The sequence below is a fragment of the Solanum dulcamara genome, chromosome 6 (assembly GCF_947179165.1).
Source record: "Solanum dulcamara chromosome 6, daSolDulc1.2, whole genome shotgun sequence".
Lineage (NCBI taxonomy): Eukaryota > Viridiplantae > Streptophyta > Magnoliopsida > Solanales > Solanaceae > Solanum > Solanum dulcamara.
In genome coordinates, this window is record NC_077242.1 from 56,795,541 (window position 1) to 56,814,515 (window position 18,975).

Below are 18,975 nucleotides of genomic sequence, written 5' to 3' on the forward strand. Positions count from 1 at the left end.
TTATGTCTTATCACGTGTCGATATAAATTTTCTCTTAATAGATATTTTCAACTCTTATTTTTTAGTACACTAAGTAAATTCTTAGATATCAACTTTAACACATATCACATATGATTTATCATAATTCAAGTCATATCACATGAAATTTTATGATTCAAATCCAATCAATTTTTTTAAGTGTTACAAATTAATTTCTAGGGAAATCTTGAACCAATTCTCGATTGAAATTGGAGAAGCATAAACAAGCATTCTACTCCTATATAGAATATTGATTTAATGCTTTATGAGTTGACCAATCACAAAGAGATGAACTACAATGTTAGAACAACATTTACATGATAGAGTCTTGAAGAACAAGAGTCAACTGTTGCAACTAAAAACCATTTTCCTATCAAGTGTTATTCATGTTGTTTTCAGTTATAAAAGTTAAATTGTTGTGATTCCAAAATTGTATGCTTTTGTCATTTCTAGTTACTTATATTTGGTGTTGATTTTGCATTGAGTTGTAAAGAGACTATATAGACTCGATGAGCTTTTTGAAGAAGTTGAAGAGGTATTAATAATTAGAAAGAATTATCGAGGATTGAGGCAGGGATTGTTAGAGGTAGTTCCTTAGGTGTACACACAATTATAACCTTAAAAGTTGCTTGTGTGACAGTGGAGAGTTTAGAGAAATTCTATTGGAGATATATCATAATTTTTTCCTCACATGAGCAAGAAATTTTCTATGTAAAAATTCTTATGTTGATATACTTTTCTACAATTTTCCTTCTTCCATAGTTGCTAAAAGAAACTGGTTCTTTCAAAATACAGCTGACAACAAAATTAGGGCTGCGTATTAATCGATTTGATTTTAAAGGTTATTAGTTTAACTTATCAATTATTAGTCTGTACACATATTAAACTATCAAAGAACTATTTATATAATAATTAATTGGTTATTGATCATTAACGGTTCGATTATCAACTAAACCGTTAAGATTTCGCAAGAAATTATTTTATTCATTAAAAGTTACTAACAACCTACGTGACAAATCAATATGCACACCCTAAATGCTCTTTATTTATTCACCTTAAAATGCTAAATTTAATATACAAAAATTAAAGAAAGGAACAAACAAAACTAATTCTAGAAAAAAAGTGATACTTGTCCAAGATCAGTCAAGTCTCCTTTCTTGAACTTGGGCATAATTGAGAACATTTTTTTGTTTATCAAGATTAAAGCCAATGCATACATATCATGTCCCCCTATTAAAAGAATATGTTATACAACAATTGTAATTTATTAATTTACTGTGAAGTAATTGATTCACCCTTTAAAAAAATTGGACAAACTAATAACTCGTTATAAAGGGCCCAAATCATTATCAAGTTAAATCAGTTATTCATTATCAATAAAATAATTTAAAATGGCAGAATACACAAATACGCCCTTGAACTTTTTTGGGTTTTTCTCTTAGATACCTCAACTATATCATCTTTCTATTGAACCCCTGAACCATCCATAATTTGTAACTTTTAAACCCACTTAGTTGACATGACATAAAATTTCAGTAATTTTTTTTATTGTGCGCGTAAAATCCACCTTTCCCACATGGAAAGTGCAACCAATCAAAACTCACAACCACTTTAAATAATTTACATGACAATAACCTAAAATAAAATCAAAATAAACTCTAAAAAGTTAAAGAAACTTCATTTTCCCCACCAAATACACTTTAATGTTCAATGATGGTGACGAGAAAACCCTAACAAATTGATCATATTTCAGTGATTCTAGTGAAATTTTGAAGTGATTTTGAGTGTTTTATTGAAGGTATCATCGAAGATTGCAAACGATTTTGGAGTTTAATCTATTGAGGTAAGTTCATTTCCTAATTTCTATGCCATTTTGTTCATTTCCTAATTTCTATACCATTTTTAATTGTTTTAACGTCATATATAGTACAGCCCCACATTGACATAACACATTTGCATTTGAAGAAGAATAAATCGATGAGGAAGATAAATTCGACATTGATATTTGATGATGAAGAAGAAATTGTTGAAGAAGAGAGATTCTTTGATGAGAAATAGTTGTAAGGAAGAAGAAAAAGAAAAGAGAAGACAGGTAAGAGAAAGAAGGGGAAAACTAGGGTTAAAAGGGGAAGAAGGTTGTGTACACCCTTCTGGATTCCACATCAGCATATTTAAAACGTTTTCATGCACTCAAGAAACGTGAGAACACGTTTTGTGCCATATCAGCTAAGTGGGTTTAAAAATTATAAATTATGGATGATTCAGGGGTTGAATAGGAAGATGGCGTGATTGAGGTGCCTGATAGGAAAAACTGAACAAGTTCAGAGGCCTGTTTATGTATTCTGTCATTAAAAATATTTTAATTCGACTTATCAATTTCAATTCAAGTTTGAAAAACTCTAAGCTAAATAATACAGACCTTACACGACGATAGGTCCACTACTCATCCTTCACATCTAATATGCTAGAATTTGGGTTGGCCACGTTTTGGAGTTATCTAGCTATTAGTAACATCATGCATTTTGGGAGAGACATGTGCCATTGAAACTTGCAATTTTGGTTGACCATTGAGTTTGACACAAGTTAGCGAAGGTCTGAAAAGTATACTACTTATGAAAAAAGGATGGTTAGGCTCCCTGAATGATCATTTATGTTTAGAAAATTGTGTCACACTTTGAGCCTATATTCTGGGCGTGGTTGGCACTCAAAACCATTGTTGGCCCGAGCGAATCTTTGGTCTGTCGTACTAAAAGATTAAATACTGACTAATGCGGAAGCTTTTAAAAGATGAGCATGCAATAACGTAAAAAAATGAACTTAATAACTTTATAGTTAAAGGAAAATATGAAATATGTATAATATGCATAATATGCATATGTTTATAAAATAACTAAGACTGTAACTCAATTGACTCATCTATGAAGCCTCTAATATAATGTAGAAAGGTTACTTGGACAAGACCCTAACCACCTAAATACTCTACTAACAACATATACTAACTATTACTACTCAACATAAATTGGAGCTCTTTGAAAGTAAGGGGGTCTCACTAAAGCTAGAGGAAAGTGATCCTAATGATGCACATGTTATTGTGAGTACCTGGACCTACATCATAAATAAAGCAGCGTCGAATGACATCAGTACATGAAATGTACGATATGTAAAATAATTGAGTGAAACAGTTGGCTAAAATTGAACATAAAGAGCTGAATTGATAACTCTGAAGATAGAATGAAATAAAGTCAACTGAACATGTATGCATGTATTTGTGCTTTCACAATAAAATTTTATGACTGAAAATATGCATCAATAGCAAATAATAAAAATAAATTAACTTTACTTTTTGGGGGGAGTTTCTCGAACCAACAACCATCACTATGAGCATCATGATGATACAACATCTTGCCCTCATTCTCAAAGTCATTCTATACCTTGCCATGGTAAAAGACAAACTGAACTAATGGATCCAATCTCTAAGCCCTTACCAGGAACTTTTTGAGGAGTCTTTTGAATCATAACACGATCCTATCATACTCTGGCGGCATAATTCTAGGGATTGAATTATCTAAACTATCACCCAACGCAATGCTTAATACTACTCCCAAAAACAGGTACTATGCTTAATAACTGTAAATATGTCTCATTTAGAAAAAACCCTAAAAATCTAATACTTTGAGTATATGCTCAATAATACTTTTTTAAAACTAAACCAAACCAAACTTTAAAAACTTCACTATGTTTTTCTGAAAATTTGACTATGCTTTCTCAAATCTGAGATATGCTTTCTGTAAACTGAACATACATTTTTTTTCTAAAAACTAACCATGTTTTTTTTATAAAATTATGCAAATTGATGCAAAATATACTTTTTTGATATCTTCTAAAATAATGCACTTGAAGTAAAATATACTTTCTTGTAACGCTTCTAAAATAATGCACTTAAACCAAAATATACTTTCTTGAACTGTAATACCCCGAATATGTGAAATGTCCTAAACCATGAAATCAAGGATGAATTTTGAGAGAGGTTGCAGAAACTGGCACCACGAAAGCTGTCACAGACCGTGGTAAGGATCAAGGGTTGTGGTGAGCCACCACGATGGAGATTCAGAGACTCAGACTGCAGGGGACAAACTATGATGGAGGACCACAGACCGTGGTGAGCACCAGGGCCGTGAAATCCTCCGTGGTGAGCCTTTTCCAGGACCCTTAGGAAATTTTCTTAAGGCAGGGTCCATGGACGCCCACCATGAGTTATGGAACTCTCCACGGAATGTGGTGAGTCCTCGTGGTTGACACTCTGCAGGTCCACTTGCATACCTTCACCACGACTATATTTTATAGCACGTAGTGATCTTCACGAACCGTGAAGATATCCCGTGGTGAAACTTATGAGACTACCCTTGCAGGCCCTTTTTCGAGTATTTGTAAGTCCCTCATCGCGGGATCCCACCACGGACCATGAAGGGTCAGTCCCCGTGAAGTCATTTCCGATTAGATTTTTAAAGGGGTATTTTAGTCTTTTCCTGTATTTTAATTCAAAATGATGTCATTTTGGAGGCTGAATCCTTCTATCTAAAGACCCTAAAACCCCTAAACCCTCATTCTTTATACTTAGACTCAATATACTATATTCTCCTCCTCTTAAACTCTCCCAAGAGCTTCAAGGCAAAGTTAGGATTTCCAATTCAAGGCATTCAAGTCTCCATTCTTCCTCAAGTTCTTATAGGGATTTTGTGTCCCCAAGGTAATGGATTTTCATCCATGGGTTCTTCCACTCATGAAGCCCAAATATTTTCTCAACTTAGTATCTTAATCTTTAGTGATAAAATTTTATGGGCTTTTACATGATGATTCAAAATGCATAGATTATGATATATTTGAAGTTTATTTACTTATATTGATATCTATTGATTCTCAATTTCATGAAATGAATGATTTGCTAAAGTGCCTATATGAAGGTTTAAAGTGTATATGGTGGTTGTTTTAAGATGTGTAATTTGATGCATTTTCCAATACTCCTACCCTTTTCTAGCTTATATTATGTTTAGACATTGAGTTTCATTTTGGTATCCTTGATTAAATATTGAGGGTTAGATAGGGACATATCTTAGCCCCCGCCAATTCTTAAAATGTAGAAGGTATTGTTGGACATAGTAAGTGACATTATGTTGAGTTTGACTCTTGTGTAATGTGAAGTCCCTTAGTCCCGATTATCCCCTTTATGTTTCCACTTGTTGATTATCATTGCCGATGAATTACTTGATGAATGCTAAGAGGCTTAGGTGAGGTGTCTCCGGGGTGCTTCATTCGTCTGGTCACGTCTAGGACCTAGGCTTGAGTCGTGACATAAACTCTTTCTCGAAAGACTTCTTTAAAATCTTAAAATTTACTTTACTTATGAAACAATGCATATGGATCACTATGAGAAGATTTTCAAGTAACTTTTAGTTAAAAGGGTCCATGTGGTATAATAAGCATGAATCATAAATCAAAGACAATCAATGATATGAAGTACCATAATTTTGATAATGAAATCAAGAATAAATAATAGAAACTAGAGAGAATTCGAAAATCATGAACCATGAGGTAAAAACCTTAGCTTTGATCTTACTAACTGAAATTGTAGATGCAGGGCGTGAGGAAAGACTATTTCCTCACTATGATAGCCTTACATACCTTATACACTCCACAATTCTTGAAGAAGAACCCCAACTTGATGAAAAACGATCAAGAAACCCTTTCTTGAAATTCTTGGATTCGTTTATTGAAAATTCTATGTTTTGATAGTAGCTTCTTGCTTAGGATACATAATTATATGTTAAAATTACTCATAAATTATGAGAATATGCTTACCTAGATTTGGAAGAAAGAATTCTTGATGGACTTGGTCAAAAATCAAGTCTTGAACCTTAGAATTGAATTCTTGATTTCACTAGAATTAGAAGGGTGATTTGATGTTAGAATCTTGTAGAAATTCAAGGATTTATGTTATAAGATCATGGAGAATACTCATCAAGACTTGGTAGGGTTGAAAAAAGCTTTTAGGGGTTGTTAGGGTCGACCATGGGGTGAAAAGTGAGAAAAGAAATAGTATTTTTTTAATGATTTGAAAATTTTGATATATAACTGATATACATGATATATGAATGATATACATGATCTACAAACCCTTTTAGGGCCCGTAAAATAATCCACGGCTCATGAATTGGTTCCATGGAAGTCAAATTAAAATTTCAACTTTCTAAATCCATTCCATGAGCAGAAACCGTGGCCGATAGTTGCATCTACGACCGGTAGGTTCTAGTTGTAGAAGCTGGAACATAATTTCTCAGACTGGAGTGTTTGTAGTAAAATGATCATAACTTTTTACTTCGAGCTCAGATTGACGCAAACTTGTGAGAAGATTCATAAATCTTTAAATTAATAGGTCATGAGACACCTTAACTCCTCATATTCTGAATGGTATAGTCATTTGAAGTTGACGCTTGTATGATTTCATGGAAAAACTTGCGAGTAAGAAAGACTTTGAAGTTGCTTAGTGCTAGAGGTCCCTAATGACCCTAAATCACTTCCAACACATTTCCTACACTTGTTAATAAACCGTAACACATATGAACACCTAAGAATCTTCCTGTACGAGTCTATATGCATACAAAGAATAGTTCTGATTTGAACTTAAAATTTTTCGAGGTGATACAAATTGCCTATTAAAATATTTTTGCTTTCTTTAGGACTACAATATCACCTAATTATACTTATTTTCCTTAAAATTATACTTAACTACTAAGAATCTCCTTATCTCCTAGTTGAATGTCATGTCACATTAATTGTTTTTTCAATAATACATTTATTAATCTAATTAACACAATCATATTTTAGACCCGATAACACAACAAAGCAAAAAATATTAAATTATTCAAAAAATATTTACAAGTAAAAATCATCAAGTATTTTAACATTATTAGAATCACCACTACTTATTTCCGAATTGAATCAGTTTGCTATAATCGCTGCAAACAGTCGCAAATTTCTTCGATGGTCGTTATAAATTTCGTGATTTAGCAGCAATTGCTAAATATCACCAAAAATCCACCATTTTTTCTAAGTCATAATCATATAATCCTGTTCTTTATTTTTTTCCGTCCCAGTTTATGTGACGTTATTTAATTGAATATGAAATTTAAGAAATAATTTTTTAAAAAAATTATATAATTTTAAATAAATTATAAATATTTATTTGGCTAGTTATTTCAGAGATTATAATTTTAAAATTATAATAATTTAGTGGGTGTACCAAGTATAGTAAATTGGTAAATATCACTCAAATGAAGATTCTCATCGTAGCAGGATAGAGTGAGTGTGTTGAGAGATAAGGGCATCTCCAACCCTAGCACCAAAATTTGCACCAAATTTGGTATAAAGCAACTCCAACCCACTGTACCAAATTTTACACCAAAAAAGATTATTTTTTTCTCTTCAGTATTATATTAATATTTTTTATTTCATTTATATTTTCTTATTTCATAAAATAAAATTATTTCTAAAAAACATTTACTATATATAATTTTCATATTGTTTCAAATTCTAGTCGTTTAATATAAAATTATTTTATATCATAATTTTTTAAATAATGCTGGTTGAACCGGTTCGATGGCTTTGTATGAATTAGCGGTCTTTGATCCTTCTGATCCTGTTCTTAATCCAATGTGAAGACAGGGTATGCTCGTCATACCCTTCATGACTCGTTTAGGATAAATTTCTTCTGCTTTATGATTATATTTTGTCTTTTCTCAGGACTACATGTAGTCATGGAAGCATCTCTGCTTCAGCGGAATATTCTGATTCGGCTTTAGCTGCTTCGTCTGTATATTCACATTATTATTTCTTTTTCTTTCTATTTGAATTTTGCTCCTCCAATAGCAACTATTACCTATTATACATAATAATGAATAACACAAATAAAAGTGAAATCATCAACAAAATATAATTAAATAAATATTATACAATTGAAAATTTTATTTTAAGTTCTACATGAATATTCAACTTTCAAGATCACTACGGTGCTCTCATAAATGCTCTATTAATGCATTATGTAGTTCAAAATGAGCTTCTTTGTCCTTAATTTTTTTTATGACGAGCAAGAAATTATTGAAATCAATAATTTTCATCTACTGCCATTTCTACTGTCGGAGTTGAACCATCTAATTGGTGTGTTAAGATCACGTTCATCCTCAATTATCATGTTGTGCATTATAATACATGAAGTTAATATATTCACCAATTTATATTTTTGCATATTTAATTTTTGTCAATGTTAAATGTACTTATATCCAATTCAAATTTATAGTAGAATTAATATAAATTTAATTTCAAAAAAAAATCAAGTAAAAAAAATAATATATAAAAAAAATTAAAATCTAAATCTAAAATTAATATTATAAAAATATTTCGTAAACCTAATAACATGTTTTGATTAAAACATACTAATTTATATAATATTTAATTAAAAGAATAGTATAATAAAAATAATAATAAAGGACAATTGATGTGATGAATAGTGCAACACCAATATCACACCAATTTTAGTGCGAAATTTAATATGGATTAAGTAATTTTATATTAAATTTTACACTAAATATATTATTTGGTGCAAAATTTAGAGATGGCGTAAGTTTTGGTGATGTGGGGTTGTTTTAAGCGGAGAGAAGAAAGGAAAAAAATTTAGGTATATTATTTTATCATATAATATATAAAACAAGCGACAGTAGACGAAACTGAAAAAGTTCTAATATAATATAATATAATAATATGAATATGAATAAATAAACGTACAAAGGCAAAAAGAAAGAGAAAAAGGGTATATTGTATTGATCCAGAAGGTTGTGAATTGGGGAAATTTAGGGTGTATGATGACGTCTTCTACTAGTGAGAAACCATTAGTGGAGTTGACGAAGGGCATCAATGGCCTTGAAAAAGTGGTTCTCCGGGAGGTTCGCGGCAGTTCTGCCGAGGTACCACCCTTCATTTTCGTTATTTGTAATGTCATTTTCGTTTAGTCTGAGATCTTTACCCATTTTGTCAGAGATCTTTACTTTCTGTTTGAATAATTTACGATTTCTTGCATGTTACTGGTTTTATGCGTAGATTTTGTGTGTTTTAAGGGACCCAAGTTTGATGGATTTCTTGAATCGTTAGATTTATGTGAAGTTTTTTATAGGTAGAGATGGGTTTTGCTTTTATGTATAGGGTTAGGTATGGGGCAAGCAGGTTCAGGGATCTGAATCCTTGTAGCATTTCAGTATCATGGTGATTGCCATTGTTTGAATTGCTAAAGGCAGCCTGGTGGGGAACGATCCGACCACAAGGGTTTATTGTACGCAGCCTTACCTTGCATTTCTGCCAGAGGCTTTTTCCAAATCTTGAACCCGCGACTCCCTGGTCACATGGCAGCAACTTTACCAGTTACTCCAAGCTCCCTTCATTGTTTGAATTGCTAATGTGGTTTAATTTGCATTGTTTTAGATTTTTTTTTTGTAGTCACTGGAGAAATTCTCTGCAGAGTTTGTATAGGCATGTTTATTGTGAATTGGGCTTGTTATGGTAATTTGGTTTCAGATGAACTAATAAAATCTACTGTTTGAATGAATGCTCATTATCAGGTTTTCTTTTTTGGAGAATGTCAAGCATTATAAGGTTAAAAAAAGAGAGGATCTCAAGCATTATGTTTCTCTCTTTGGGTGGAGTGTTGGTTTTGTTTTCTTGTTTACAAGATGCAAAATTTGAAGTTTCTATGAAGCTCTTTTGTCTTCAACGTGTCATTATACTATTGTTATGTTTTTGGCATTTAGTTTAGCTATCAATATCCGTTCTTAAGTGTCCTCCTTTGCAGGTGTATCTCTATGGAGGTCAGGTGACGTCTTGGAAGAATGATCAGAGAGAGGAATTGCTCTTTGTTAGTAGTAAGGTACTTTTCGTTGTTATCTTCTTGGGAATACTATCCAACAGCTAGTTAGAAAAAAATGAATCTTCTGTTAGTTTCCTATGTATTCTGACTCCTACTTTTAAAATACTTATGGATCAATTCCTATGGCAAGGTTTTGGTTGGTGAAGGGAAAAATTATTTTAAAAATTCCTAGATTGTATTGTTACATGTGAATTTTTTTCATCTTCTTCCCGTTGTGAGCTTAAAAGGTTTCCTCCCTTTGCTGACCAACTTTGCCCTATAATTCGGGCAGACTATCTTTTTATTTGTTATATGGTATCAATAGAACATGGTTCGTTGAGTCTTTAACATTTAGTTCTTGTGTTGGTTGAACATGCTGAAAAGATAAATGACTAGTTTATTAGGGTCTTCAAATCCGGAAACCTTGCTTCTTCAATGTTAGTGCAAACATTAGCAAGTTTATTCTGTTTATACAAGAACTTTCCCCCCTGAATGGGACAAGGGATTTTAATAGGGCATGTACCTTTTGCAGATTAGGGAACATAAACAGTAGCCTATGTCTTGGAAAAATTCCTTACCTATCTTTGCTATGTTACACGGATCCTCCAAAACCTCTTGCCGAAACCGTGTCAATCCAGCACAAATTGGGTTTGGGAGTGGAATATTCATTGGGTTTGGTCAATTCACCTAGGGTGCATTGGCTCATGGCTGCCACTTATGACCGAGAAGTGTAGGTTGGTTGAAATTTTGGTTTTGGTTTCTTAGTTACCTTTTTCTCCAATTTGTTAGGTTGTTTATATATATATGTATGTATGTATGTATACACACGCAATAATAATCCTTGTTTCTTATTCTTTAAGGCTGTAAGCTTAGGTAGCACTGAGATCTGTTCATACGTGTTTGTGACTCACACGTATCCGTGGCGAAGCGACATTGGCTCATGGGTGGTCGGTTGAACACCCTTCGCTGGAGATTTATACTGTATATACAGAAAATGATATTGCATATATAGGTCAAATATTACTTCGTACATCTATTTTAAATCTTGAAACCCTTAGCGATATTCTTGGCTTCGCCAATTTGTGTGTGTATATATATGTGTAATTATGTATGTATGTATATATATGTGGATATATACACTCACTAATCCTGCTTTCTTATATCTTTAAGGCGGTAAGCTTAGGCAGCACAGGGCTGCCCATATGTTGGTAAACCTAGAATGAATTGGATTAGCGTGTATTAGCCGTAGTTTATGACACACTTAGGTTTCGACCTAATAATAGAATGTAAAGCAGTCAACCTCTACCTAAGTGAAGTTATTGCTACTTTGTAATGAAAAGGTGGTACTCTATGTCTCTATCACAACAAGACAAGTTAAGGTGATGGGCCACCATTTTCCTGGGTAGGGGAGTTGTTTTCCTCATGCGTGTTGTGTATATATATATATTCACATAAAGTATCAGAATACACTTCTACTGTATGATAGTATGAGATACAACAACAACAACAACCCAGTGAAATCCCACAAGTATGATAGTATGAGATAACCTTATGGAATACTAGAACTTGTTTATACTTGCTGTAGTCCATTGAATTTTCAGTTAATTACTTCTGTATACGCTATACAGTTCTTAGTCGTATTTTAGCACATTTACTCCTACTATCCTTGGATATTTAGCTGATGACAAATCTGACTTCTATATATGCACCTATATTGGGTACTGCACCTGTGTTCAATAGATTTGCTATTGCTGATATTAGTCAGATAATGGTGGACTTTCTTAAGGAGTTTTTGTTGAATCAAATTTTCTTGCTTTTTGTTTGAGATGGGAGTTGTGTAGAGTTTGAATGCCTTTTTTGTTTCATTTGTATAACCCCTTTGTTGGGAGGCATATCCTTGGTACTCATTCTAGTACAAGTTTCCTTTTTTTTTTTCCCGATCAGGAAGTTTTCTGTTTGCTTAACCAAAGTGGGGTAAAAGAAATATAAATCTTTGTTATTGAGGTTTGAACTTTCTTTTCCTGATTCTTTAATGCTGGCAAGAGAACCATCTACTGCGACAAACTTCACTTACCAAACTGTCATATAATTTTTGTTGGATATGAGCTTTTTTCATGGTATAATTGGATGAACATGAGGATATAAATTCATAATTGTATTACTTTCTAATCCACTACTCCTTTGCAGGCCATTTTTAAGCCTCCAAAAGCAATTCGTGGGGGTATTCCTATATGTTTCCCACAGGTATTTGATTTTGAAGCATCTTCATGGTTTTTCTAGTGGTTGCTCATTTTGGTAAAATATAGGCTGTTTTCTCTTTGCAGTTTGCAAATCGTGGCCCTCTTGAGTCTCATGGATTTGCCCGAAACAGGTTTTGGAGCATTGACAAAGATCCACCTCCATTTCCAGCAGCTACTTCTTCTAGGGCTTTTGTTGACTTGATCTTGAAACCATCTGAGGAGGACTTGAAAATTTGGCCTCACAGGCATGGATGAATACTGTTAATATACATATTAGTCTTTTATTAGGTTTTATTGTTATTTTCTCCTTACATGGATCAATAATCATTTTTTAGTTTTGAGTTTCGGCTGCGGGTAGCTTTGAGTCCTGGTGGAGATTTGATGTTGACGTCTCGTATTAGAAATACCAACACTGACGGAAAGCCTTTCTCATTTACATTTGCGTATCACACCTACTTCTCTGTTTCAGACATCAGGTATGGTTACCCTGTGGTTTTGTCATTTTCTGCTTGTTTCCTCCGAATTCTGGAAAGTTGACAAAGTTAATTACAGTTAAAATCATTGATATATTGTGATGATAAATAATGTTTCCTTTGTATTTCCAAGAAAAATCATGCTTGGTAATGAAAAGATCCAGCAGTGAATAACTATGGCAATATTTTCACTAGTGAAAATATGAAAGGGCTAGACTTTATAATTTGAGGTGTCTTTTCTCTTTCACCTTCACTCATAGGATTGACAAAGGGGACAAAATATATGAACAGTGTCTCGTAAACATGTCTTTTGCTATAACTATTATTATAACTTGCTCTGGTTTTGGCTGATGTAGGTTTAATATAAATATTATATCTTTTGAAATAAATAAGGATTTTATTTATGTATATAGCGAAGCACCAAATTAATGCAGGACTTAAAAAAAAAGGGTAACCCCCATGTCCAAAACATATTACTGTTCTAACGAGCTAATGAGTTAGACATCTATACTTCAGAATATTTACAGGTGTAGCCTTACCCTCAATACACCTCTGGTCCAACTTTCCATATCACCAAGCAAACACAAGCCGGACTTGATCTCAATACCTGCTTTACTTCTTTCCACAGTATCACATTTCATAAACACTATTAGTACATTACACAACCAGATGGCTCACCAAGTAGAGGTTGGCAATTTCGAGTATACCTACTTCATTGAGTGAGTCAATCTTGTCTCAGATAGTATCCCATTTCTTACAATCTCCACTTTTACATGGAGCAAGTTCTCATCGACAAAGATGAGGTTGGAATTAATAAAGACCAAATCTTCTGCTCTTTGTGTTGTTATTTTGTTTCTTTTCCCTAGTGAACAAAATCTCTAGTCCAACTTCTATAATAGCAATTTCAACTTCTTGGCAAGCATAAAGGAAGGCCTCCCACCACATAACTACTCCACCATTTAGCCACTCTATCTCCGAAATCTACCACATTTTCTCGAATCTAAAAGGAGATCTCATTCTCCTTCCTCTGCTACCATCCAATAAGATGGGTGAATGGTTCGATAGCAGTTGTGGAAGAGAAACCTGGATCGCACTGGGTGCCAACTCCTCCCAAGAAGTAGACACTAAAAATTTATCGAGTCTCGATTTGGAAGATGAATCCTCCGATCTGGACCAAGTGAAATTGGCACTTATTAAAGGCAAATCAATAAGAGAAAAATTGTTAATAAACTCTGAAAACTCCTTAATGGCCTTGGACATCACCCTACACCCAAATCTTTCCTTCGGGAATCTTATGGTATTTAAATTCTCCCCTAACATCCAAGGTATATCCCATCTACTTGTACCAGCACCTAACTCCTCCCAAAAAATTTCTCCTTTGGGCCCTCCCCACAGATCCATAGATACCCCAGTAACCCCACTCCATTCCATTAACATAAGGCCCACTTGATAAAATTTAAAGAAAAAAAAAGTAAATAAACTGAAGTAGCAGAAGAAGAGGCATTGCAAATTTGAGAACAAAGACAAGGATGACAAAGAGAATATTGTACTATACATGCAGAGGAGTGGTAATACTCAACAACAATATGTTCATTTTCACACTTCTTTTTTGTTTATTTTGACATCTTTGTTTTGAGTAAAATTTACTCTTTTCGCCTTTTAAAGTGAGGCTCAAAGAAGCATCTGTTTCTGGTTGGGATCACTTTGTACTTTACGTATCAACACACACTTCTATGAAGAGCTTCACATCATCCATGAAGCAATCAACCCCTTTTTTGTATCACTCAATCTGCTTAAGCTATGAATCAATGGCTTTTAATGACACTGCTATCTGAGTTCAGGAAGCAAGTTAAGTTCCTGTCCTCTTATGGTGAGTCTGTTGACTCATATCAAACCACTGAAGTGTCTAATATTCGGCTTACACAAAAGCAGTTTGGAATATAACAAGTTTGAAGGAAAACAATTTTTTTCAATTTATTAGATGCTTCTGGTAGACTTGTAGGTCTGTCATTCTTGATTATTGATGTCTGGTCCTCCTAGATAAGCACAACGAAAGTTATTCTGAGGCTTTTCTAATATTCCCAATGTGAGGTTCAGGATGTGAAAGGGAGACTTCCTTAATTACTCCCTCTGTCCCAATTTATGTGGCACACACTCTGTCCCAATTTATGTGGCACACTTTTCTTTTTAGTCCGTCCCAAAAAGAATCTCACCTTTTCATTATTGGAAACAATTGAACTTTAAAATTTCTCTTTTATCCTATGAAATGATTTACAGCCACACAAATTGTCAAGAACTATTTTAGACCACAAATTTCAAAAGTCTTTCTTTTTTTCTTAAACTTTGTGCCAAGTCAAAGGGTGCCACTTAAATTGGGAAGGGGGAGTATTATTTTAAGATATGTTTTAGCATTCTTTCTAGAATTTTATGTCTTAGTAAACTTTTGGAAGACCTAAATTTGGTTGCCTCTTTGTCGGAATTTATGTGAAAATTTGTACAAGATATTTTTTTGACCACGCGAATAAACCTACTCATCTTAAAGAGCATAGAGCTCGGTGGAAAAAAAAGGAAGTATGTTCACCTCCACTTGCTCTTCTTTTCTCTCAACTGCCATCTGGCCTCTCTTGCTATATCACATCATCTTTTTAATCAGCAAGCTTTAAGAATAGGGCAGTCCGGTGCACTAAAACTCTCGTTATGCGCAGGGTCCGGGGAAGGGCCCGACCACAAGAGTCTATTGTACGCAGCCATACCTTGCATTTCTGCCAGAGGCTGTTTCCAAGGCTTGAACCCGTGACCTCCTGGTCACATGGCAGCAATTTTACCAGTTACTCCAAGGCTCCCCTTCTAAGCTTTAAGAATAAAGAACACAAATTAATAGCCTTGTTTCTTCATCCTCTTCATTTTAGTTCGATCGAATTAATCTATCTTTTGAAGTATGGGTATGTCTTAAGCACTTTTAGAACTAGAGAACCTCCATTGAGTTTTGTTGAAGGGAAGAGGAAGTCTCAGTATTGCTCAAGTTTATTGACCTGCTAGTTAAATAATTGTTAGAATGTCCCATATCGGGTGTAGTGGGATGGGTGGGTGGGTCTCCTTATATGGTCTTGGGCAATCCTTACTTCATGAGCTAGCTATTGGGGTTGAGTTGTGCCCAAGGTCCATTGCTTAGCATGATATTGGAGCAGGTAGAGGTTCCGAGTTCGAGTCTCACCCTCACCCATTATTAAAGTGAATGTCCACGTGCTTGACTTATATATAGGATCAAGCCCGCACGTGAGGGGGCGTGTTGAAAACATTTTTAAGTAAATGGAAAAAGTTGCTCTCTCTAATAGCTTAAATAGCTTAAATTTTTGATAGGATGGTCACATGCTTAAACAAGAACAAAAATTTCTGTAAATGTGATGTCCCGGAGTTGATCTTTGAAGTATTCATATTATTTCTCCTTTTCTGATTTTACAGTGAAGTCCGTGTTGAGGGCCTTGAAACGCTTGATTATCTTGAGAATAAGGAGAGATTCACTGAGCAAGGCGATGCAATTACTTTTGAGTCTGAAGTGAGCATCTTATCAGCTGGTGCTTCAACTATTTCCTTTCATTGCTTTAGCGCATATGATTCATCTCTTGTGATGTCTGTGCCGTGTTCTTTAGGTGGACAAAATATATCTCAGTACCCCCACAAAAATTGCGATCCTGGATCATGAAAAGAAACGGACATTTGTTATTCGTAAGGATGGGTTACCGGATGCAGGTAATTGACAATCTTTGTACCTTTCTTGCGTGTATGAGTTTTTGATTTATCTGAAGAGTAAATTGGTTTATCGACTGCAATAAGAGAAAAGTCAATTCTTTTGTCCTGCTATAATGGATTTGGAAACTTGATTATCTTGGAGCTCATTTTCATGCCAGTCTTAGTGAAAGAATTACTATTTTGTGTTTCATATAAATAAGAGCTTGAACTTCTAGGTTGTTTTTCCTCCCATGCCACCCTTCAGTATATCTTGTTTCTTGAATAAATTGTTCAGGCATGTAGCAACTCGATTTTTGTAGAATGTATGAGTGGAGTATCTATCAGTAATAAACTGTTGATGGTAGTTGTTTGGATTTTGTAATGGAAAGTGGCTTCTTTCTGTAATTTCTTCTTCCCAGTTGTGTGGAACCCTTGGGACAAGAGGGCAAAGGCCATGGCTGATTTTGGAGATGAGGAGTACAAGCACATGCTGTGTGTTGAGGCTGCTGCAGTGGAAAAGCCTATCACTTTGAAACCTGGTGAAGAGTGGAGAGGAAGACAGGAACTTTCTGCTGTTCCTTCAAGTTATTGCAGTGGCCAGCTTGACCCAAAGAGAGTTCTCCTTGGCAGCTGAGAAAAGCTTTTTACTGGTTTATATTGTGTACAGGTATGTTGCTGATTCAATACATAGTCACTAGTGCTCAGCAATTCAATAACTAGTACGGGATCTTCTGTAGAAAAGTGACATAATCACAAAAAATTATAAAAAGCCATTTTAACAGTTCAAAGTATGAAACCGGATTATGGACTTTTTCCTTTGGTTTGTGTTTGGGTGTGGAGGGGACACCTTTGGGGTGGGGATGGGGGTTGGAGGTGGGGGGTCGGAAGAGGAGTGGATTAGCTGATTTTCATGGTCAGACACGTCTTTGTTGATAGTGGTGTGTTCTTAACAGAAAGGTGAAAGGGAAACAATGTGTATGTGAGCCCTACAGAATAGTATTCCTTCTGATGAACTGTGGCAATATCTTGTAAATTGCCTGTAAGCTCTGCTATTTTTGTTAATCTGTCTGTAGCGGTCAAAAGCTTCCCATTCACCTTTATCATAGCTGCTCATATTGTTATGAGGTTGACTGTAATTGCGAGATATTATCAGTGTCATTTCCAACTGAAAAGTTGTATCATTACTGCAGTTTCTCTGGTGGTTCTAGATTGAACAGTTTGTAGTATCTTCTGCTTCCATTTCTTTATAGTTTAATTTTTTCCTTGATTGTCTTCCTACTTTTTCCAGTGCTTGAGGTTTGTTACTTCTTTGCTCCTGCAGGTGCTTTGTTGCAATTTATGGTTGGAGTGCAACAACAACCTATGCCAAAGACCCTTTACTCTTCTCCTATTTTACATTTTTTATACCTTGGGTTGGAAGGTGAACTTCTTGAGTAGCCAAGTTGTTGAATAATACTTCGGTTAATGGTCAAATATTTTGGTATAATCTCAGTTTAAGGAAGGCGCATGGTCTAAGGACTGTCAAAAGAATTATAACTGTTCTCATAAACAAGTATAATATGAATCTTCTGCCACATTAGTATACTGTGGGTCAAAAAGCCTTTTTTTTTTGGGCACTTGAGGCTCTGCAGAAGTTGATCCAAGTTCTGAAAATGCATAAAAATGTATATAGAACACAACTGGTTTTTATGTTTCCTATATTTGTTGTGTTAGCCCTACTTTGTTTGGATCTTATGTGATTGCACACTAATTTGATTGTACTTTGCGAATGGTGTTGGACCGAGTAGTGACATCAGGATCAGTCATCTTTGGTGTCTAGATTATTTAGTGGCCTGAACTTGCATATCTTGGCATCAGTTGGTTCGGAAATGTGGTGCACTTACACTCCCTTCACTGACTGTTAACCTGTACACCAAATAAATACCTGCCTGGAATTAAGGTAGATGGTCCTGACAATTGCATTGAGTTTAATACTTGGCCTCTCAAGTTTGATATAACATTTCAGATTCTCCTCTTTTGACAAAAACTTGCCCTCTTTGCTCATCATAGCTGTGTCTTTTATTTGGTACAACGTGTCCAAGAAATAACTTGAAAATATTTGCAGCACATAGTAATCAATAAAACTATTGTCGTTTTTATATTTACATAAACCAAATTGTGGTCCCTACTTCACACTACATTTCTCCTTATGTCCACGACTCTCACATCAAAAGGAAATTGCACAAGTACAGTTTGATTGCAAATGCCACAGCAAAATCTAAGAAGGGTTTGTCACTCTTACCAATTCAGTGAACATACTTGGAGCAACACTACAACCATAATTCTTTGGTAGAATTTTTGATCCACTACTGAGGAAACAACGTAGAAAACATGACACAAATTCCTTACTCGACTTTGAGAGCATATACAACAACAACAACCCAGTGAAATCTCACAACGTGGGGTTTGGGGAGGGTAAAGTGTACGCAGACCTTACTCCTATCAAGATAGGACGGTTATTTTCGAAAGACTCTCGGCTCAATAAAAGCATAAAAGATGTTAGATAAGGCTAAGAAGTTCAAAGCGATAT

At 34.5% G+C, this 18,975-nt stretch overlaps 1 protein-coding gene across 1 annotated transcript; it reads left to right on the forward strand.

The window, feature by feature from the left end:
* The first annotated feature begins 8,841 nt into the window (after positions 1-8,841).
* On the forward strand, positions 8,842-18,166 carry LOC129891177 (putative glucose-6-phosphate 1-epimerase). The gene is made up of 9 exons (XM_055966449.1): positions 8,842-9,032; positions 9,911-9,985; positions 12,152-12,208; positions 12,289-12,449; positions 12,540-12,680; positions 16,140-16,233; positions 16,328-16,427; positions 16,826-17,073; positions 17,728-18,166. The coding sequence occupies exons 1-8, from the start codon at positions 8,928-8,930 to the stop codon at positions 17,038-17,040; spliced, it is 948 nt and encodes a 315-aa protein (XP_055822424.1). The 5' UTR covers positions 8,842-8,927; the 3' UTR covers positions 17,041-17,073; positions 17,728-18,166.
* Positions 18,167-18,975: the final 809 nt, after the last annotated feature.

What these genes read in the sequence shown, in the direction of transcription:
- LOC129891177 (XM_055966449.1), top strand. Translation starts at nt 8,928, where the DNA reads ATGATGACGTCTTCTACTAGTGAGAAACCATTAGTGGAGTTGACGAAG. An exon ending in TTCTCTGTTTCAGACATCAG is followed by an intron (nt 12,681 to 16,139) that starts GTATGGTTACCC and finishes CTGATTTTACAG; the next exon opens with TGAAGTCCGTGTTGAGGGCC. An exon ending in CAATTACTTTTGAGTCTGAA is followed by an intron (nt 16,234 to 16,327) that starts GTGAGCATCTTA and finishes CGTGTTCTTTAG; the next exon opens with GTGGACAAAATATATCTCAG.